The sequence below is a fragment of the Mauremys mutica genome, chromosome 4 (genome assembly GCF_020497125.1).
Source record: "Mauremys mutica isolate MM-2020 ecotype Southern chromosome 4, ASM2049712v1, whole genome shotgun sequence".
Classification (NCBI taxonomy): Eukaryota; Metazoa; Chordata; order Testudines; family Geoemydidae; genus Mauremys; species Mauremys mutica.
The window spans coordinates 33,349,124-33,373,308 of NC_059075.1; the positions used below are offsets into that span (position 1 = coordinate 33,349,124).

The following is a 24,185-nucleotide window of genomic DNA, read 5'->3' on the forward strand; positions in this document are numbered from 1 at the left end:
GAAAATAAATTTGATATAGTTGGTGTTATTGAAACTTAGTGGAACGATTTGCATGACTGGAATATTAAAATAACTGGTTAGAACGTGTTCAGAAAGGATAGAATAGGAAAAAGGGGAGGGTGTAACTGTGGCATATGACATTAAAGATCCATTGCCTTCTTTTAGAATTACTGCTAACTCAGAAATGCAGATCTTGAATGCATGTGAATCCAAGTGCTAACTATAAAGCCCAGCAGTGGGTGCGTGTTACAACCACCAAATCAAACCAGAGAACAGGATCAGTTACTCCAACACCTACCTTTAATGTATAGAAAGTAAACATGTGATGTTATGGGTGGGGACTTTCATTTTGGAAACATATTATGGAGGTTTAATATAGCCAGTGGTAAAACATCATTTGCTTCTAAAAATATGGATGATGGATTTTCTAACAAAAGGTATTGAACTCTACATGAGGTAATTCTATTTTGGATTTCATATGATGGATAAAGATGAATTAATCAATTAATCATAGGACTAGAAGTTGGTGGTTGCCCAGGGAACAGTGATCCTAAGCTGATTACATTTAATATGGTATTTTTATCAGAATGCTAACCTAAATGTGCCACGCTTCTTAGCATCGTAGAGCAGGCAAAGGTCTTTTGTTGCTGCCCTTGATGACAATTTTTCTTTTGCAAAATGTTTGGAGTCATAACCATACAAACTGTGGTGGATATTGAAGTTGCTGACATATATGGTGTGGTGGCTTGCAGGTGGCCACACTGAAGAGGGCCAGTTCATTAATGGGAGTTTACAGACATTCACTACAGTCAAGTCGCTGACCTTGATGGTGATGGAATTAAGGGACATGTTTGGGAGGACCTGAGTAGTGTTCTTCTTCAAGTCATCTTTGACACGGGTTGACTGCTGAGACAAGGATGTATCCATTGATCTCTCTGGTGGCTTTCTCACTCGATGTGTGTTTCCTGCAGTGCAAGGATGTCAATTTCATCTGTTTGTAGGCTCTTCCTGAGATAGTCACATTTTGTGCTGGATAAACCCTCAATGTTTAATTGCATTATATGCAGTGAAGGGTTGGTGTCCGGTTTGACTTAGAAGGGGCCATTTTTTCCATGGTTTTGCTGACTAGGAGGCCTTTTCAGGACATTCTGTCACCAATTTTACATTAGTTGTGCTTACTCATGTAGCAGGTTATCATCCCTCCGCCCATGCTATATGCCTGACCTTTGCTTTGTTGCAGGATGATAACGGCCACTCTTTGTCATCAGAGAGTCTCCACGTGCAATCAAAGGGAATAGGTATGTGTGTACCTTGAGGTTCCAGTCTCAATGACTTTCCCAACAGACTACACAGACCCATTGTGATACAGGTCAATCTCCAAATCCTGCTATTTTGCTCCATCCTGAAGCCTCGGTGTGGAACTTTGGGAAAGTAGTATAATAGAGAAATCTGTGACATGGATTCCTCCGACCCCTGCCAATTATCGTCACTTGGTTAGTCTTATAATAGCTGTCAAAGTCAGTATTCCCAGGGGATACAAAAAGACTTTCACTCCCTGTTGGACACTAGAGAGTGAAGAACTCCTTTGACAGTATAAGGCAAATGGACAACCATATACAGCAAAAGCATTGCTCCATTCTTTGGACTAGTCAAGAAGGCAAAGATAGTGTGACACTGTGGAGGCCCTTGACCTCACAAATCAAGTTGAAAGGTCTGGTGTCTCCTCCATGCCCTTGGTGGAGTGATGCCTGCAATCTGTATATCTCCGCAAGTGAGCTCAGACGCCATAGCATGGCAACTCATTGCCAACTTAATTGACAAAATTACCATAAAGTCAATAAAGAACTCTATAATGCCCTCAAATGATGCCAAACATTTCCCCAATTTTCTGTGCCCTATTCAGTGGAGGAGGTGGACAGCGGCTTCACCCAAATAAAGCCTGGAAAAGCAGCAGGTCTTGATGGCATATATCCCTGTGGTCTTAAAGCATTTGGGCCATATAGTGAGAAAATGGCTAGATGCTCTCTCTACCAACATCCACTCCTTGGGGAGAATACCGAAAGAATGGAAAGGAGCAAAAATTATAGCTGTTCTCAAACCAGGAAAAGAGGCAACTAATGCGAAAAGTTATTGACCTATAGTGCTTCTTAGTGGCTGCTATAAGCTATTGGAGCAGCTTCTGTTTTGCAGAATGAAGCCATTGGTGGAGGAACTAGTCCCCCAAAGAACAAGCTGGTTTCAGAATAGGCAGAAACTGTTATGACCAAGTCCTCGTGTTGACTATAGAGAAGCTGGCTATCAACGCCAACTTAAAACAGCAACAATATTTATCAATCTTAGTTTCACATACAATACAGTATGGCAGAAAGGACTTCTACTGAAACTTGCAATAGCCATACTCTTTTGCCCTAGAATTAGGCTCATCATTGAAATGCTGAACAAGCTCAGATTCACGGTGTATCTTGGTGATGCTATCAGCAGCCTGTAAAGACTGAACAGTGGACTCCTGCAAGGATCCCTTTTAGTTCCAGCATTTTTCAACTGTCTATCAGCAATTATTCCACCAACATCCTCCCACAAGTTCATGTGCTCGGATGACATCGCGCTGTCTGCTCAGACTTCCTCATTTGAAACCTCAGAAAAGGTTCTAGAACAGGACCTACAAACACTAGAAACCTATTTCAAGGCATGTTGGTTAAAGCCAAATGCCTCAAAAGCAGGGGTCTCAGATTTTCATTTGAATAATACCCAAGCCAAGAAGAAATTAAATATCAGTTTCTGTGGGTCATCATTGATGCATGGTCATAATCTGAGGTACTGATGATAACACCATGCATGCTCAGTTTTCATCTCCTTCTTGAACCAACCAAAAGGACAACAAAGACCAGGGTCAACATCATACAGAAGATTTCAGGAACATCTTGGGAAAGCGACACCTGCACACTCTGAACATGGACACTAGCCCTAGTCCATTCCATAGTGGAACAGTGTGTACCAGTTTTGGAGTGGAAGTCCACACACTATTTTAGTGGACACTGAAATTAACACAGCTCTTTGCATAATTAGTGGTACCCTCATATCAATGCTAGTTCCATGATTATTGGTACTGGCTAATGTTGTGCCAGCAAATCTCCAGTGAGAGGCTGTGACAGTTATGGAAGATCATAGCAAATATCACACTAGCGCTCCCCCATGATCTAGAGCACCAGACTCACCACCAACTAAAATCAAGAAAACCCTTCTGGTCTTGTGCCACAGCCCTCTTTGTGGAAGTTAAGGACATTTGCAGAAGATGGTCTGAAGCCTGGGTGGCTACTGACGTATCAAACAAAAATCTAATTGATGACCCAACTGTGCAAGTGCCGGGCTTCTCCTCCCCATAGTGCCTACGGACAACTCTAAATCATATTCACATCTAACATGAAAGATGAGCATACTTACTCGATGGATGGAAAATGAGAAAATCGCTGAACTGCAACTGTGGCTTGGTGCAACTGTTGGACACATCATGGACGACTGCCCAATCTATACTCATCCTGGAGGCGTCACAGTCATTCACATGGCTACCCCATTTGCTCTTGACTGGATAAGATACCTTAAGATTCAACTGTTTCTTTCAGGGTTCCACTGTTGCCATATGAAAGAAGATGATTTAACATGGCAAACAGAGGACAGTCCCAACCAAAAATATATATGCCTGGTGCTTCTGAGGGGCTAATTTCCCAATGCTCAAGAAAATTGAGTGAAATTGTTTGGAAGAAAAAAATTAGACTGAAAATTGGGAATATTTAAAGAAGAATATATTAGATGATCAAAAATCCATGATTCTACAATGAAGGAGGATGACAACTTTGGCTAAAAGCCCATCCCATTTCAGTGAAGTTAAGGCACCAATTAAAAATTAAAAAGCATTATAGAAAAATGGGCAAATAGGTAGCAATTGATGTAAATTAGAAGTTATGAAGTGCAGAAAATTGATAAGGGAAGCTAAAGACATCAGGGAGAATCCAAGACGGGCAGGGCTAAAGACAAGAAGAAGGATTTTTAAAAATATATCATGAACAAAGAGATTCTAGCAATAGTAGAGGCCCATTACTAGATGGAGATGGTAAAACTGTTAATAATGAAATAGAAAAGGCAGAAGTGTTCAGTAAATATTTCTGTTTTGTATGCAGAAAGAAGCAAGATGATGGACTCATTATTTGAGGATATTTAAAGTACTTTCCAGTCTATTACTAACTGAGGAGGAAGTTAGACAACGTCAACTAGGGATAAACATTTTAAAATCAGCAGACCCAGATAACTTGCACCCAGAGGTCCTAAAAGAGTTGTCTGGACCAATCATAAGATTTATTAAAAATTAGAATACTGGGGAAATTTCAGAGGACTAGAAGAGTGTTGTGCCAATATTAAAAAAGGACAAGCTGGATAACCCAGATAACCACAGGCTGGTAAACCTGACATCGGTCCTTGGCAAAATAATGGAAAAAGCTGATTATGGGATTCAGGTCATAAGAACTCTAGAATAGGAATACAATTAATGCCAGTTAACCTGGTTTTATGGAAAATAGGTCTTTTGAAACCAACTTCATTTCAATTTTTGATACAGGTAACTGGATATATATAGCTATAGATATACATACTTAGACTTTTGTAAGGTGTTTGACTCAGTACTATGTGAACCTTGATTTAAAAATTGGTACTAGATAATATTAGTAGAGCACATGTTAAAATGATTAAGAACAGATCTCAAAAAATAGTTGTCAATGGGGAATCATTATTGAATGGAGGTGTTTCTAGTGGGGTTATGCAAGAGTGTTACTAGGCCTGATGCTATTCAACATTTTCATCAATGATCTGGAAGTAAACATAAAATCACCACATCATTTATAAATTATAACAGCAAAAATTGGTGCAATGATAAATAATGGAGAAGACAGGGAAATCATTCAAACAAAAAGTGCTTTATTATAGCCAAATGCAAAGTTATACATCTGGGAACAAGGAATGCAGGCCATGCATATAGGGGGACTTTATCTTGGAAAGCAGTGACTTTGAAAATGATTTAGGGGTTATAATCCATGAGTAACTGAATATAAGCTCTCAAGAAGCTAGGAGGAGAATTGCAGAGTGCTGAGAATGGATGAGCAGGAGGGAATGCAGGTGAGGGTTGGAGCGCTAAATTTATTGGGAACGGGAGGAAAGGGTGGGTAAGAGATGGAACTGATCAGGGGTTTGAGAGGCAAGGCATCAGCAGAAGGGGCAAAGAGCTAAATGGGGAAAGAAGACAAGGAGATATACAAGCACACATTGGTAGCACTTCAGGAGCTTAGTCATAGATGGTAGATCTGATACAGGAAAATTAACACTAAAACCATTAACCAAAAAAACTTATCAAAGCACACTACTGTGTCAATAGAAAGTTCTTAGTTGCAGCGTTTTTATGAATTTCAAACCCTTTATCGATACATATGAATGTGTAATAAACTATATGATATATTATTTAAAACAAACAAAATACCACTCTATATTTTAAAGACTATTGCATACTGTGGTTGAACTTTGCACAGTAAGTGTACATCAGATGCCTTCTCAATAGCTGAATAATTTATTTTGGGATATGCTTTCAGAGGTGAAAATTAAAGTTGTGTGGATTGATGCCAGAGGCTGTGGTTAAATAACAGGCACCCAGGCATCATGCATCCATGGTGGTATGCTGAGCTTTAATTAAATATAGATGGAAACAATAATTTAAATGAATGTTTTAAAGCTGGTCTTGTGGGCCAACACAGTTTGCCACACAGAGTTTTGCTCCTGTTGGACTGGCTAATTATGAATTCAAACTACACTGATCTACATTTATAGGGTAAATATATATAGGTAAATGCTTAATTATTTTTAGATTTCTATAGTGAAATGCACTCCTTTCACATGTCATGGAACACATTTCCACAATATAATAAAACTTGGAGAGAACTTTTTTTTATTCTTTCAAGTTAAAAGTTAACAATGACATTCCCCAGAAAAAAACTACTCCCTATCCTCACCAACTTTCATTCATGAAAATGCTTTAGAAAAGAGTTTGGCTTTCTACTAGCCTGAAGGTGAACCAATTTGGGCTTTGCTGTACAAGTAAAGGGAGTAAATTCCAGAGTCAGTAGCTTCCAATGGGAATTTGCTTCCCCCAGACTGCTGCAGGGGGGAACAGTTACCTCAGATGTTATAGCTGATGTCAACTGTTGTGCAAGACATAAGTGGGAGGGAGAGGCAATGTCTCATACAGTCAGGACCTAGTTCATATATGGTTTTATAGATCAGTGTCTATGCTTTGAATTGTACCTGCATGTGAAAAGGGAAGCCACTGCTGTTCTTGTGGAACTAGTGTAATATGTTTAGTTTTCCAGTACAACTTAATAGGTGGGCAGTTACATCTTGCACAGGCTTTCTCCATGATCTTTCAAGCATAGCTTAATTAGAGCTAATCCAATGTAGAAATTGCATAGGCGGGACTATTATGGTGAGGTCTGGAGTTTACACAAAATGGACATCATTGATTTTTGCCCACTGAGACAAGCTCAGATTCTAGAAGCACCAGGAGATCTGAGAGTACCTCAACACTGCAAACTTCTTGGGCCTAGTCACAGGGGAAGAAATAGTCTCTCTGCCCTACCCCTAACAATCCTTCTCCATCTCCCAAATATCAGCTGTGTTGTGTCCAGCTATTTTGCTTCAGCCAGTTTGCTCTCATTCCATCCTCTTTCTCAGTTTAACTTTGTGACCTAGGTCATTAATAAAAATATTAAAGAAGATTGTGCCCAAGACTGATCCTTGAGGAACTCCCTACAGTTTGATAATTCACCTTTTTAGTACAACCCATTGCCTTTTCTCCTTAGCCAGTTTCTTATCCACCTTACAGTTCTTGTACTAATCCCCATTTTCTCTTATCTAACTAATAATTTTCTGTGTGGTACTGTGTCAAATGCTTTACTAAAATCCAGTAGATTAAATGTACTGCATTTTCCTCCTCTTAAAAAAATCAGTTATCTTTTCAAAGAAAGGTATCAGATTAGTCTGCACTGATCTACTTTTGATAAACCCATGTTGCATCATGTTCTTTCTCATTTGCCTCCATGAATTTAATTATTCTTTCCTGAATAATTTGTTCTAAAGCCTTTTGTACTCATGAGGTCAGACTGCCGGATCATTTCCCCCCGACACTGCCTTAGGTATAGGTCTTCAGTCATACAATATCACTCCCAAATAAATGGATTTATTAAAAATCCTTGTTTGGAAGATTCCTTCATGGAGAATAGGTCCATTAATGGCTATTAGCCAGGATGGGCACAGATAGTGTTCCTAGTCTCTGTTTGCTGGGAATGGGCGACAGGGGATGGATCACTTGATGATTACCTGTTCTGTTCATTTCCTCTGGGGCACCTGCCATTGACCACTGTCAGAAGACAGGATACTGGGCTAGATGGACCTTTGGTCTGACCCAGTATGGCTGTTCTTATGTACTGGACTAGCAATCTCATGCACCATTTTATTTCAATATTCTAGAATGGAAATTATCTGTCCCCCCTATTTGAGTGCATTAAGCTGTTCAAGTTTTTCTTCCATCTCAAAATTTCGATCCTGCCTTTACACACATGTTCCATATTAGCATCCTTATTGAAAACTGAGGCAAAGTATTCATTGAGTTTTTAAGCCATACCTAGATTATCTCTAATCTCCTCCCCATCCACAGTGAAGAGTGGCCCAACTCCATCTTCCCTTTTTCTCTTCTTTTATTTATATAACTAAAAAACCTTCTCTTATTATTTATTTTAATTTCCTTGGCAAGAGCTAATTCATCGTGACTTTTAGCAATTCTCATTTTGTTCCTACATTTTCTAACCTCCATGAGGTAGCTTTCTTTGCTAATGAATTCTTTTTCCATTCCTTGTAGACTCTCTGTTTACTCCTAGTAACTTTTTAAGGTGGTTATTCATTCAACTGGGTTCAGTGCCTTTCTCTACAAGTTTTTTCCCCTTGTTTGGGATGCAACATAATTTTTGTATTCTTGATTGACAGAAATTCCAATCCTCCTCCGCATTTAAGCCCTTGAGCTATTCATTCCAGTTGACTTCTTTAATTCCCTTTAAGTCCCTTTTGAAATAAACAACCATGATTTATTACCTTTTTTTGGTTATTCTTCCCTTTAATTTAAACGGAGTCAAATCACAATCACTCGATCAAAGGTTATTTCCTATGATCATGTGTTCTGTGATGGCCTCACTACTTATCAAAACCAAGTCACTGCATAGGACCTTTCTCCCTCTTATGTTCACTAACCATGAAGGGCATGAATCTAAACTGCAGATGAAAGGTCCCTCAATACATACAGGACTTTAATGATTGTGTCTCCTGCCAAAACTCCTTAAAACTCAGTATGTCCTCCTCAAGATCTGGGTCTGTCTGTGAAATGGAAGACAGATTAATCTTGGATATATTTGATCTTATTTCCAAAGCATGTAGCCAGTTTCTCACAGTACAAAAGATCTGATTCTTTTTCTAAGCATAAATATAAAGAGTTTCCGAGATATACCTCCCCTCCTGAAACCACAACTAGAGAGCAAAGTCCTGCTACTCTTGTGCCAGAACTATTCTTCCCTCAGTCACAAACACACGAGGTCTCTGGACCAGTTAGAAACATGGAAATTGAAATGATTCAGTTCAAGAAAAAGGAAATACTCTAACTCCATTATCAATGTTTTCCTCTAAAAAGAGCTCTTGGAGTTTTGAACATACTAGAATTTTGGTAGAATTTAATCCATAGTACAGAACTAAACATCTAAAACAAAATATGCAAAAATTCCTCAAGCTTTGGATTTGCTCTGTAATGGCTGAAATTTAATGCAGTGAAAAAAGCACACATTTGAATCAGTCACCTGAAGATGTAGATAGAATTACCTCACCATTGAAATTGACAGAAGTTATGTGCCCTGATCTGCTTAATTGCTTCTGAATATTTCATTAGATGCCTATTTGCATATTTAGATATTTAAATACTTTTGAAAATCTGGCCCAGTGTCAATTGCCAGTGTCCTGGGAGTGAATATTATGCCCAATTTAATCTAATCAGAAATGAATTTTAAAAGATTCCTGAGATCCTTACTTTGATCTTTGAAGTCACTGGATCCTGATTGTTTTTGGCCCTTTAGTGGTACTTGTTAGTTTCCCCGTGAAAGCATAGAATCAGCTAAAATTTTGACACATTTCTTATCTCCTGGGGTTAGCAATATTTTCTGTAGTTGCATCCAGGCAGGCAGAAAGAACCTCCAAGCTTAATCCATATTTTGATGAATTTTTAACCTACCCTCAGTATTATTTGGAAAGACCAAACAAAATTTGTATAGGAAGAGGTATAGTAAATGCCCAGGAAGTTCTGACATGCCTTAATAGTGGGTACTAATTTTTATAAAAGCCAAAATTTATTTGTTTTTTTTTCAATCATTAAAAGAACAGTCTAGTCAAATTTTACCCAAAAGCTAGTTTTAGCTGTGAAAACTGGTTCATACTTGGGGACCATATGCTGCATTACAGGACCCTGACCCAGAAAGAAGCAATAATTATTGGAACTGTATGTTTGCCTGTCACTCAGAACAGAAAATTCCCTACTTAGTCATAAAAGGCCTGCAGCTGTTACTGTGCCCAATTCTTCCTTCTATTATAGGCAGTAGTGTGATGGGTTCCCCCTGGCGTGCTACCTGGAACTGGGGTACCACTGAGCCCTCTGACCCACCAGCCTGGGCTCCCTCTCACACTGTGCTGCTGTTAAAAGCTGCAAAGCCCTCCAAGCTTGCACTTTGAACAGCATTTACACAGGTGGGGACACACCCAGCTGCAGTTACATGCAGGTTCTCTAATCATCAACCTACCAGCCTAGGACCCCAGAGCAGTACCATCCTGGCCTGGTCAAATCTGGCCAGTATATGGGTTTAATACCTGGTCTGCCTCTCCCTCAAAGTGAAGAGGACCATGCACACTTGTGGTAACCAAGCTGAGATTTTCCCCAGGCTCCTTAGTCAAACGCACACTGGTTTGGATTAAAACATAAAATAAAATTTATTAACTACAAAAAGAAAGATTTTAAGTGATTATAAGTAATAGCAAACAGATCGAAGCAGATTACCTAGCAAATAAACAAAACCGCAAACTGAGCTTAACATACTAGATAGGGTGAGAATTTGCTAATTCATATCCTACCTGAGTGATAACCAGGCTAGCAGATTCGTAAGGCACAAACTGCCTTTGCTTTGCAGTTTGGGTTTCCCAGGCTTTCATACACAGGCTAGAAACCCCTTTAGCCTGGGACCATCACTTCCCCTAGTTCAGTCTTTGCTCCTCAGATATTTCCATGTATGTTGTTGTGAGGAGAGTGAGGTACCATCATGATGTCATTTCCCACCTTTATATCTTCTTTCCATTTGCTGGAAAGCTCTTTTGCTGTGACCTGGGTCAAACAGTTCCCATTGTGTAGTGCTATCTCTGAGAGGTTTCTATTGTACGCAGTTCCTGGAGTAATCCTTGTGCTTGTGTGCATTTCCTCAATAAGACATAAACATTGTTTGGCCTTTTTACTGTTGTACCTGAAAGGCTGCTTGTGGGTGTTTTCAATCTCACAACATGTTTCAGTAACACATACATTGCCAAACTTCATAACTTCACATACGTTGATAGCACATGCAATCCAATGAGATATTAATGTCTAACAGATCAAGACTTTTAGAATGATACCTTACAAGGCATACTTTGTGCAAAACATATCCTAATTATATTGACAGTGGTGAATAAGGTGGTGCCAGGGTGTCACCTTTGATTGTTTTTAAATTTTCATCGGGTGTTACTTTTGTTTGCTTGTAACTTAGTGTTTAAAATACATTTAAAAAATAGAGATAAGGTAAAATTTTAAAGGCTCAAGTGACTTAGGAGCCTAAATGCTACACATATTTGAAAATGGAATTTAAGTTCCTAAGCAACTGAGTCACTTTTGAAAATGACTTTTGGATCAATAAGATCGAGGCTCCTGGCAAAAAAAAAATCAGGATTAGATACAATATATTAGGCAGCGGTGTTGTATTTATCTTTATTTCAATATTGGATATACCAGTCATGCCTTTTTCATAGAATCATAGAAGATTAGGGTTAGAAGAGACCTCAAGAGGTCATCTAGTCCAACCTCCTGCTCAAAGCAGGACCAACACCAACTAAATCATCCCAGCTAGGGCTTTGTCAAGCTGGTCTTTAAAAACCTCTAAGAAAGGAGATTCTACCACCTCCCTAGGTAACCCATTCCAGTGCTTTACCACCCTCCTAGTGAAATAGTGTTTCCTAATATCCAACCTAGACCTCCCCCACTACAACTTGAGACCATTGCTCCTTGTTCTGTCATCTGCCACCACTGAGAACACGTGAGCTTCATCCTCTTTGGAACCCCCCCTTCAGGTGGTTGAAGGCTGTTATCAAATCCCCCCTCACTCTTCTCTTCTGCAGATTAAACAAGTCCAGTTCCCTCAGGCTTTCCTCGTAAGTCATGTACCCCAGCCCCCTGATCATTTTCGTTGCTCTCTGTTTGTTTGACTTTTTACCTAAGTACCTAATAGAGCAGACTAATGGCAACTAAAGCCCTGATCCAAACTCCAGTAAGGTAGTGGAAGTCTTTCCATTTATATTTGCTGAGGTTAGAGAGAGTCCTAAGGCAAAAGGATGTGAAACTAAACTCGTTTTAGGTATAAGAAGCAGCAGCATTATGATCATCAGCATCAGGATGAAAGTAATATTTTAGCAATTCTCTATATCAGCAAACACATTAATTCTACTGTTTTTTGAGTTAGGTAGGTAGTAAATAGGCAAAAAATCCCATTCAATCAAAGTCTATAGTCCGCATCATTAAACCAGTTCTACTCTACTTGTGTGTCTACCTGAGAAATTTGCTCCAGTTAATTTAAATTGATGTAATTGAAAGAAAATGTAAAATCACTGTTGGTAAAGTTTGCAGATGACACACAAATTTGTGGAGTGGTAAACAGTGATAAATAATGACTGACACATCAGTTCCACAGACTGATCTGGATCTAATGATAGACTGGGCTCATGTGAACAACATGCATTTTAATGCAGCCAAATTCAGGGTCAGACACCTAGGACTTATCCATACTTACAGTGCTGCAGCCACAAGCTGTGCCACTGTAGCACTTAGTGAAGATGCTACCTGCACTGACGGGAGAGCTTCTCCCATTGGTGTAGGTACTCCACCTCCCCGAGAGGCAGTAGCTGTGTCGATGGGAGAAGCCTTCCCATCGACATAGTGCTGTCTACACTGGAAGTTCAGTCAGTATAACTGTGTCATCCCTGAGCAACTCAGTTATACCAAAGTAATAGTAGTGTAGTGTAGACCATCTCCTAGAAACAAAGAATGTAGGTTACACTTATAGAATAGGGGGTTGTATTTTGGAAAGCATTTACTGTGAAAGGAGCCTAGTGGTCATGGTGGATAAACATCTGCATGTTAGCTCTTTGTATAATGCGGTGGCTAAGAAAGCCAATGCAATCCTTTGGGCTCTATAAGCAGTAGACTGTCAGGTAAAAGTAGAAAGGTGTTATTACCACTGTATACAGAATTACTGAGACAATTATTAGAATACTGTGTTCAGTTCTGGTGTCCACAGGTTCAAAAGGGTGTTGAACAACTGGAAAGAGATTTTTTTTTTTAAAAAGTTACAAGAGTGATATGAGTTCTGGAAAACCTGTCCGACGTTGAGAGACTTAAGAAGCTCAGAGTCCTGTGGCACCTTATAGACTAACAGACGTATTGGAGCATGAGCTTTCGTGGGTGAATACCCACTTCGTCGGTGCATCCGATGAAGTGGGTATTCACCCACGAAAGCTCATGCTCCAATACGTCTGTTAGTCTATAAGGTGCCACAGGACTCTTAGTCTGGATTTGTAAAAGCAGCAAACACGGCTACCCCTCTGATACTTAAGAAGCTCAATCTATTTAAATAGGGGTTCTCACAACAAATTTTTTGGTGGCCTCAGAGTGTGGCCACCAACTTTTGCTGGTGAGTGTATTGACAGTTTTTTTCCTAAAATACTTAATTAACTTTAGGAAAAACAAAAAAAAATGCATCCAGATCATTGCAATTTATTTATGTAGGGGTTTTTTGCAGACTCAGTGATAAAAATAATGCTGTGAAAAGTGATATTTGCAAGTGTTAATATCACTTTTCATAGCAAGTATCCAATAGAAGGTTAAAAGTTTACTTTATCACAGTGTATAAGTATCTTCATGGGGAGAAGATTACTGATATTAGAGGCCTCTTTAATTTAGCAAACAAAGTCATAAGAGGATATACTGGCTGGAAGCTGAAACTAGACAAAATCAGACTAAGAAATAAGACAGATTTTTAACAGGGAGAGTGATTAACCATTGGAATAATTTACCTATGGATGTGGTGGATTATCTCTCACTTAAAGTCTTTAAATCAAGATTGGATGTCTTTGTAAAAGAAATACTGTAGCTCAACCAGAAGTTATGGACTTGATGCAGTAATTACTGAGAGAAGTTTTATGGCCTGTATTATGTAGGAGGTCAGACCAGAGTAGGGTGACCAGATGGCAAATGTGAAAAATCCTGGACAGGGGGTGGGGTGTAATTGGTGCCTATATAAGGAAAAGCCCCAAATAACGGGACTGTCTCTATAAAATTGGGATATCTGGTTACCCTAGACCAGATTATCATAGTGGTCCCTTCTGATCTTAAAATATATGAAATTTGAAAATGGTGAAACCTCTGTTTCAGTTTAAGAATGACTTATTTTAGTTTAGCTTAATCATATTCCTTATCAATTTAAACTAAACCAGTATAAACCAGAATAAGGGTATTCACACAGAGGTTTGCTCTGGTTTAACTAAATCAGTTTAAATTCATACCTTAAGTTAAACTAGTTCAATTTTCTCATGTGGACAAGGCCCAAGTACTGATTTAGGACAGCACTTAATCACATTACAATTAAACCAGTGGAAGGTAAGTATATATCTTTAAGTATGTGCTTAAGTACACTCCTGAAGTCAAAGTGCAAAGGTTGTGGATCTCTCAAGACATCTAGATAGAGTTGTGTGTAGTGCTGGGGAGGAGCTGGTGGTCGTGGTACATGTAGGTACCAATGACATAGGGAAGGATAGGAGAGAGGTCCTGGAGGCGAAATTTAGGCTAGGTAAGAGATTGAGTTCCAGAACCTCCATGGTAGCATTCTCTGAGATGCTCCAAATTCCATGGGCAGGGCCAGACAAGCAGAACTGCAGTCTCAATGCGTGGATGAGATGATGGTATGGGGAGGAGGGGGTTAGATTTATTAGGAACTGGGGAAACTTTTGGGAAAGGGGGAGCCTATATCAGAAGGATGGGCTCCACCTAAACCAAAATGGAACCAGATTGCTGGCACTTAACATTAAAAGGATCATAGAGCAGTTTTCAGACTAAGGGTGGGGGGAAAGCCGACAGGTGCGGAGGAGCACATGGTTCGGACATCCCTTAGGGGAAGATCTATTAATAGAGAATCTCTTTGTCCTAGTGAGGATGAGAGGATGGAAAATGATAAAATACAGGGAGGGTCTGATCAGAAACAGGCAAATAAAAGAGTCCTATTCAATTACATCGTGTAATGGCAGACAGCTAAAAGGAGACAATTTTTTAAAGTGCTTATTTTCCAGTGCTAGAAGTCTAAATAATAAGATGGGTAAACTAGAGTGCCTCGTATTCAATGAGGATATTGATATAATAGGCATCACAGAAACTTGGTGGAAAGAGGATAATCAATGTGATACAGTAATACCAGGGTACAAAATATATCGGAAGGACAGAATAGGTCATGCTCTAATAATAAGAATATAGCTGTAAGGTTATATTGATACAGTCTCCCACAGTATTCTTGCCAGCAAGTTAAAGAAGTATGGGCTGGATGATTGGACTATAAGGTGGATAGAAAGCTGGCTACATCGTCGGGCTCAACGGGTAGTGATCAACGGCTCCATGTCTAGTTGGCAGCCGGTTTCAAGTGGAGTCCCCCAAGGGTCGGTCCTGGGACCAGTTTTGTTCAATATCTTCATTAATGATCTGGAGGATGGCGTGGACTGCACTCTCAGCAAGTTTGCAGATGACACTAAACTGGGAGGAGTGGTTGATACGCTGGAGGGTAGGGATAGGATACAGAGGGACCTAGACAAATTAGAGGATTGGGCCAAAAGAAACCTGATGAGGTTCAACAAGAGTCCTGCACTTAGGACGGAAGAATCCCATTCACTGTTACAGACTAGGGACCGAATGGCTAGGAAGCAGTTCTGCAGAAAAGTTCTGCAGAAAAGTTCTGCAGAAAAGGGGTTACAGTGGACGAGAAGCTGGATATGAGTCAACAGTGTGCCCTTGTTGCCAAGAAGGCTAACGGCATTTTGGGCTGTATAAGTAGGGGCATTGCCATCAGATCGAGGGATGTGATCATTCCCCTCTATTTGACATTGGTGAGGCCTCATCTGGAGTACTGTGTCCAGTTTTGGGCCCCACACTACAAGAAGGATGTGGAAAAATTGGAAAGAGTCCAGCGGAGGGTAACAAAAATGATTAGGGGGCTGGAGCACATGACTTATGAGGAGAGGCTGAGGGAACTGGGATTGTTTAGTCTGCAGAAGAGAAGAATGAGAGGGGATTTGATAGCTGCTTTCAACTACCTGAAAGGGGGTTCCAAAGAGGATGGATCTAGACTGTTCTCAGTGGTAGCAGATGACAGAACAAGGAGGTAATGGTCTCAAGTTGCAGTGGGGGAGGTTTAGGTTGGACATTAGGAAAAACTTTTTCACTCAGAGAGTGGTGAAGTACTGGAATGGGTTACCTAGGGAGGTGGTGGAATCCCCTTCCTTAGAGGTTTTTACGGTCAGGCTGGACAAAGCCCTGGCTGGGATGATTTAGTTGGGAATTGGTCCAGCTTTGAGCAGGGAGTTGGACTAGATGACCTCCTGAGGTCCCTTCCAATCCTGATATTCTATGATTCTATGATTCCCAACCATCTGACCAGGATCGCGATAGTGACTGTGAATTGCTCAGGGAGATTAGAGAGGCTATTAAAATAAAAAACTAAATAATAATAATGGGGGATTTCAGTTATCCCCACATTGACTGGGTACATGTCACCTCAGGACGGGATACAGAAATAAAGTTTCTTGACACCTTAAATGATTGCTTCTTGGAGCAGCTGGTCCTGGAACCCACCAGAGGAGAGGCAATTCTTGATTTAGTCCTAAGTGGAGCACAGGATCTGGTCCAAGAGGTGAATATAGCTGGATTGCTTGGTAATAGTGACCATAATATAATTAAATTTAATATCCCTGTGGCAGGGAAAACACCACAGTGGCCCAATACCATAGCATTTAATTTCAGAAAGAGGAACTACGCAAAAATGAGGAGGTTAGTTAAACAGAAATGAAAGGGTACAGTGCCAAAAGTGAAATCTCTGCAAGCTGTGTGGAAACTTTTTAAAGACACCATTATAGAGGCTCAACTTAAATGTATACCCCAAATTAAAAAACATAGTAAGAGAACTAAAAAAGAGTCACCGTGGCTAAACAACAAAGTAAAAGAAGCAGTGAGAGGCAAAAAGGCATCCTTTAAAAAGTGGAAGTTAAATCTTAGTGAGGAAAATAGAAAGGAGGATAAACACTGGCGAATGAAGTGTAAAAATACAATTAGGAAGGCCAAACAATAATTTGAGGAACAGTTAGCCAAAGACTCAAAAAGTAATAGCAATTTTTTTTAAGTACATCAGAAGCAGGAACCCTGCTAAACAACCAGTGGGGCCATTGGACGATCGAGGTGCTAAAGGAGCACTCAAGGACAATAAGGCCATTGGGGAGAAACTAAATTAATTCTTTGCATCGGTCTTCACGGTTGAGGATGTGAGAGAGAGTCCCAACCCTGAGCCATTCTTTTTAGGTGACAGATCTGAGGAACTGTCCCAGATTGAGGTATCATTAGAGGAGGTTTTGGAACAAATTGATAAATTAAATGGCAATAAGTCTCCAGGACCAGATAGTATTCACCCAAGAGTTCTGAAAGAACTCAAATGTGAAATTGCAGGACTACTAACTGTAGTCTGTAACCTATCATTTAAATCAGCTTCTGTACCAAATGACTGGAGGATAGCTAATGTGACACCAATTTTTTAAAAGGGCTCCAGAGGTGACCCTGGCAACTACAGGCCACTTCAGTACTGGGCAAATTGGTTGAAATTATCGTAAAGAACAAAATTGTCAGACACATTGATGAACATAATTTGTTGGGAAATAGTCAACATGGTTTTTGTAAAAGGAAATCATGCCTCACCAATCTACTAGAATTCTTTGAGGGGGTCAACAAGCATGCGTACGAAGGAGATCCGATCCAGTGGGTATAGTGTACTTAGATTTTCAGAAAGCCTTTGACAAGTCCCTCACCAAAGGTTCTTACACAAAGTAAGCTGCCATGGGGTAAGAAGAAAGATGCTCTCATGGATTGGTAACTGGTTAAAAGATAGGAAACAAAAGGGTAGATATAAATGGTCAGGTTTCAGTATGGAGAGAGGTAAATAGTGGTGTCTCCCAGGGGTCTGTTCTGGGACCAGTCCTATTCAACATATTCATAAATGATCTGGAAAAAGGAGTAAACAGTGAGGTGGCAAAATTTGCAGATGATACAAAATTACTAAAGATAGTTAAGACACAGGCAGACTGTGAAGAGCTACAAAAGGATCTCTCAAAACTGGGTGACTGGGCAAGAAAATGGCAGATGAAATTTAATGTTGATAAATGCAAAATAATGCACTTTGGAAAGCATAATCCCAACTATACATATAAAATGATGGGGTCTAAATTAGCTGTTGCCATTCAAGAAAGAGATCTTGGAGTCATTGTGGATAGTTCTCTGAAAACGTCCACTCAATGTGCAGCAGCAGTCAAAAAAGAGAACAGAATGCTGAGAATAATTAAGAAAGGGATAGATGATACCATGTTGCCTCTATATAAATCCATGGTATGCCCACATCTTGAAAACTGTGTGCAGATGTAGTCACCCCATCTCAATAAAGATACATTGGAATTGGAAAAGATTCAGAAAAGGGCAACAAAAATTATTAGGGATATGGAATGGCTTGCGTATGAGAAGAGATTAATAAGACTGTGACTTCAGCTTGGAAAAGAAACGGCTAAGAGGAGATATGATTGAGGTCTATAAAATCATGACTGGTGTAGAGAAACTAGATAAGGAAGTGTTGTTTACTATTTCTCATAATACAAGAACTAGGGGTCACCAAATGAAATTAATAGGCAGCAGGTTTAAAACAAATAAAAGGAAGTATTTCTTCACACAACACACAGTCAACCTTGGAACCCTTGCCAGAGGCTGTTGTGAAAGACAAGACCATAACAGGGTTCAAAAAAGAAGTAGGTAAATTCATGGCGAATAGGTCCATCAGTGGCTATTAGCCAGGATGGGCAGGAATGGTGTCCCTAGCATCTGTTTGCCAGAAGCTGGGAATAAGCAACAGGGGATGGATCACTTGATGATTACCGTTCTGTTCATTCCCTCTGGGGCACCTAGCATTGGTCACTGTCAGAAGACAGGATACTGAGCTAGATGGACCTTTGGTCTGACCCAGTAGGGCCATTCTTATGTTCTTATGAAGTTCTTTCTGTACCACTTTCAATTCCATTACAACATTGGGAGAAAATCCATAATACTAAAAATTGTTCTTTAATTATTCCATTTATTCTGACTCAATTATAAAACATGTACTTGTATAATTTATGTTGCCTTATACCATATAACAAAAGGGAAAATATTTCTATCACTATGAAGAAGAATTTTGCTTTGCATAACAGTAACTGTAAACTGTGCATATTTTAAAACTTTTTTTCCTTCTTTTTAGGCAGGAATTTTCAGTATGAATGCATGTGAGGAGGGTTTTGCCACTGGTGGCAGAGATGGCTGTGTTCGTTTGTGGGATTTAAATTTTAAACCAATTACTGTGATTGATCTCAGGGAAACAGACCAGGGATATAAAGGTAAAATAGTGTTATCATTTTTGTTACACCATCAAAGAGGAAGTTCTTCATAGATTGAAAAAGTAATGTCTATTTAAAAAAAAGTTAATGGAAATGTTTTATAAATGTATATGTATATTAATATGAAGAATTTATTTGCACTATAAGAATTAATAATTTGTAGTTCTATAATGGCCATTCATCTGGGAATCACTAAGCACTTCAAACATTCAATAAGACTCGCAACAGTTTTGTGAAATAGTCACAGCACATAGTGGTAAGAGAAGTTTTCCCTCTGAGATGCAGCCACTCTTACGTGGTAACACAGCAGCTTTTTCACGCTATGCAGTAACACTGTATAACAATATAGGACAGAAAATGAGGACTAGTGTACTGAAACAGAAATTGCAGAGGGCATTTTGATAGTCATATTGCAACGTTTGTCTGACAACAATAGCACTTATACACTCAGCACTGGTCAGACATAACCACCAAGGTGCCATATCATATGAAATAATCTCAAATCCTCAGTTTTTTGACACAATGAAAAGGAGGCACCTCCAGCAATATATTTGTTTCTAATGTTGTCCTAAAATATTGATTCAGTACCATCTCATGAAAAGAGTACAGACATACTGAAACATACCATCACTTTCAGCAGCACTTCTGTTGCAGGCCTCTCAGCCAATTGCTGAAGCTGCTTGACCTTGTCATTTTTTACAATTATGCAAGATCCCAGTACATTGAAGGATGATTGGAGCTAGCCAAATTTATTAGTATCAATAAATAACTGCTCTCATATACAGTAAAATAAACATATTATTTTTGAGCTGTAATTGACCTAGCATCCCCACTAAGATTCTGAAATATCCTGACAAGATGGGTTGTGGACAGTCAGTTTCTCATGACTGAGACAGTTCAAGAAAAAGAAATACCACAGTTAGGGTGGCCAACTGTAGCTGCTGCCGCTACTTCCTGCCGCTCTCCTCCTTCCCCCCCCAGTGGCAGAGACCAGTTACTGCAGGTAACCGGGCTTTTCGTGTCTGGTCAGCAGTGCTAACCAGACACTGCCAGGTTCCCTTTTTGACCAGAATCCTAGCAACCGTAATCAGAGTCTCTAAGCAAGAGCCAAATGTATTCAAATCTCTGCTTTCCCCCTACTTCCTTTCCAGGGGAAAGGCAGGGATTTGGACAATAGCTCTTTTTACTTATTTTTTTATTTTTGAAGGCTTTCTTTTGCTGCTTCTTCCCTTGTTTCAGTCTAGCATTCAACAAGATTAAGGCTTTCAGATATCTTAAATAAGACTAGCATCCCCTGCCAGAAATTACTGAAATTTCATCAGTGGAACTTTGTGAACATGGCATTTCATGGAAAGATGTTACAGCACAGATAAGGATACCTGTTCATATATCTCAAAAGTTTTTTTTTTTAAAAATGAGGAATTTACAAGTTCACAAAAAGTTTAATATTTTGTCTTTCATTTGCCATTACTCTTAAGCCTGGTCTACACTAGGCGTTTAAACCGGTTTTAGGAGCGTAAAACCGATTTAACGCCACACCCGTCCACACTAAGAGGCCCTTTATATCGGTATAAAGGGCTCTTTAAACCGGTTTCTGTACTCCTCCCTAACGAGAGGAGTAGCGCTAATATCGGTATTACCATATCGGATTGGGGTTAGTGTGGCCGCAGATCGACAGTATTGGCCTCCGGGCGGTATCCCACAGTGCACCACTGACCGCTCTGGACAGCAATCTGAACTCGGATGCAGTGGCCAGGTAGACAGGAAAAGCCCCGCGAACTTTTGAATATTTCCTGTTTGTCCAGCGTGGAGCTCCGATCAGCACGTGTGGTGATGCAGTTAAAAATCAAAATAAAGAAAGAGCTCCCGCATGGACGATGCGGACATGATCGCTGTAAGGGCAGGCAAATCTGTTCTATCAGCGCTCCGTTACAGAAGATGAAATTCAAAATCATTTAAAAAAAATCTCCAGACAGATGCCATAGCAGGGACTCAGCGCACTGCTGCGTGACAAGTGTAACGGAAAGCCAAAGAATCAAATGGACGCTTATGGACTGGAGGACTCAAGCTATCCCACAGTTCCTGCAGTCTCTGAAAAGCATTTGCATTCTTGGCTGAGCTCCAAATGCTTCTAGGGTCAAAAACAGTGTCCGCGGTGGGTCAGGGCATAGCTAGGCAATTTACGCACCCCCCCCCCCCCAGAAGTGAAAGGGAAAACAATCCTCTCTTGACTCTTTTACATGTCACCCTATCTTTACTGAATGCTGCAGATAGACGCGATGGTGCAGCACTCAACACCAACATCCTTGCTCCCCCCACGCTATGGATGGCTGATGGTACAATATGGCTGGTATCCGTCCTCATCATCAGCCTATTGGCACATGGGGCAGTGCAAAAGGACTGGTAACCATGCTGACTAGCATCTGTTAGGTCGATCAAGGGCGCCTGGCCCTAATTTTTCCTGGTAGATGGTACAGTATGGCTGATAACCATCGTCATCATAGCAACAGGGGGCTGAGCTCCATCAGCCCCCACCCTTCATGTGTAAAGAAAAGATTCAGTTGCCCCTGGACTAGCAGAGGGATGCTGGGTTCCTCTCCTACACACTCCTTACTGTCCTGTCTGGACTATCATAGCAGCTGGAGGCTGCCTTCCACTCATATCTCACTAACAAGTCACTGTGTCTTATTCCTGCATTCTTTATTACTTCATCACACAAGTGGGGGAACAATGCTACGGTAGCCCAGGAAGGCTGAGGGAAGAACGGAATCAACAGGTGGGGTTGTTGCAGGAGCACCCCCTGTGAATAGAATACAGCTCATAATTTCTGCAGGATCTGACACAGAGCAGCTGTGCTCTCTGGTTCAATGATACAGTGGTTCTCTAGTACACTTGCCCATATTCTAGGCAGGACTGATTCTATTTTTAGATACCAAAAAGGAGGGATTGACTCAGGGAGTCATTCCCAATTTTGGCTTTTGCGCCCCTGGCTAAGAGCAGCCAGGGGCACTTATGACAGCAACAGATGGTGCAGTGCAAAAGGACTGGTAGCCACGATCATCTTATTACCAATTTATGGCATGTTAGATGGTACAATATGGCTGGTAACCATCTCTGCTATCATGCAAAAGCAAAAGCATGCTGCTGTGTAGCGCTGCTGAATCGCCTCTGTGAGCGGCATCTAGTACACATACGGTGACAGTCACAAAAGGCTAAACAGGCTCCATGATTGCCATGCTATGGCATCTGCCAGGGCAATCCAGGGAAAAAAGGCACGAAATGCTTGTCTGCCGTTGCTTTCCCAGCGGAAGGAGTGACTGATGACATTTACCCAGAACCACCCGCAACAATGATTTTTGCCGCATCAGGCACTGGGATCTCAACCCGGAAATTCCAAGGGCGGGGGAGGCTGCGGGAATTATGGGATAGCTACGGAATAGCTACCCACAGTGCAATGCTCCAGAAATCGACGCTAGCCTCAGACCGTGGACGCACACCACCGATTTAATGTGTTTAGTGTGGCCGCGCACACTCGATTTTATACAATCTGTTTTGTTAAACCGGTTTATGTAAATTCGGAATAATCCCGTAGTGTAGACGTACCCTTATGCATAGTTTGAAAAGGCCACCACTGTTTGAAATGATTGCAAAGATTAACTCCTGCTATAGACTTTGAAAGTCTACATAGCAAATATCCTGATACTTCTGTCTAAAAGAAGACCATTTTATATCTTCCCACCTGTTTGCTTTCTATCTCTAACAATTCCTTCATTAATTTGTTCACTCCTTCTCTATCTAGTGCTTTTTAAACCTATTGTTTAATTATTTCTGATACCTACTTTATGTTATGGGAGATGTCTCCAGGAATATTACTTATTATTACATCCTATAATAATGTATTAAGTTCCCATTTAAAGCCCAATCTGGGTTCCAAGTAATGACTTTATTATTAGATCTTTACGTTTGATTTAGAAAGAGGTAATCTAATTTTAAGTATATTTGGTAGGAATTAATGAAAGAAGTATAGTTGTTCTCTACTGTGTTTCCATCTCCAAGCCTTTGTTAACCCATTATTTCTAATATTATTATTAAGATATGTTCCAGTGCTCTGAGTTAGATTTTAAGTAGATCTGTATATTATTGAATGAATTTTAACATTAAAATTTTCTACTATTATCTCTTCTTTTGAAAATGCAACTAATATTCAGAATAATATTACAATTGTCTCTGAACTTCAGTTAACTATTTTCCCTTCTAAAAAACCTCTTATTAGAAAATATCTTCCCTTTTTCTCCCAGTGATTTCTCTAATTCAAGTGTTATTTTCTCACTAACAAAATTACACATCTTTCTATTTTAGAAAAAGAAAAACATAAGTAGTGCAGTAGTGACTTCTGTATTGAGATCACCAAACACTTATTGTTGTCAATTGTCTCTTGTTAAATTAAAAAAAATTTTTTTTTTGAAAATTTGGCCATTTTTAAGAATTAGGTAGTGATTTGCAACAAAGGCAAAATCTTGACATTTGGCAGAGGGATAGTCCTGAGACCAGAATGGCATCTTGCTGGTAGTTGTAAAAATCTGCTCAGATTTGGAAGAGTTAAAATCTGCAAAAAGTTTACCCTATAATTTTCTGAATGTTCCAGCTGCACTGCATTTGCTCCCAGGCTTCACTGAGCTTTCTAGATTGTTCTGAGGCAGCCACACAGACCTGAACTTCTGGATGGATCCTGCTGCAGACCCTTTTGCTGCTTCTTTCCCTCATTAAAAGTCCCATTCACCTAGAGGAAAGTGCATTGGGTTGGGCACTGAGAGACAGTGAATATAAGTCTCACCACTCCTATTGAGAAGTTTTAATAGTTCTGTGCTCTTCAAAGCCCTTATTATTGAGGGTTTTTCATTCCCTCATCTAATTAATTTGGATGTTCAAAAGCAGAAGTAAGTATTTCTGCCACTTTTCATTTCCAACATTCTTAAAATTGTTAAGTATCAGAGGGATAGCCTTGTTAGTCTGGATCTGTAAAAAGCAACAAAGAGTCCTGTAGCACCTTATAGATT

At 40.0% G+C, this 24,185-nt stretch overlaps 1 protein-coding gene across 2 annotated transcripts in view; it reads left to right on the forward strand.

Moving 5' to 3' along the window:
- Nucleotides 1–24,185, forward strand: part of EML5 (EMAP like 5) — a 337,324-nt gene that overhangs the window by 120,364 nt on the left and 192,775 nt on the right. For both annotated transcript variants that reach the window (XM_045015105.1, XM_045015106.1), the window contains one exon: nucleotides 18,993–19,128. In XM_045015105.1, coding sequence (XP_044871040.1) covers nucleotides 18,993–19,128 — 136 coding nt within the window. The remainder of the gene's footprint in view (nucleotides 1–18,992; nucleotides 19,129–24,185) is intronic.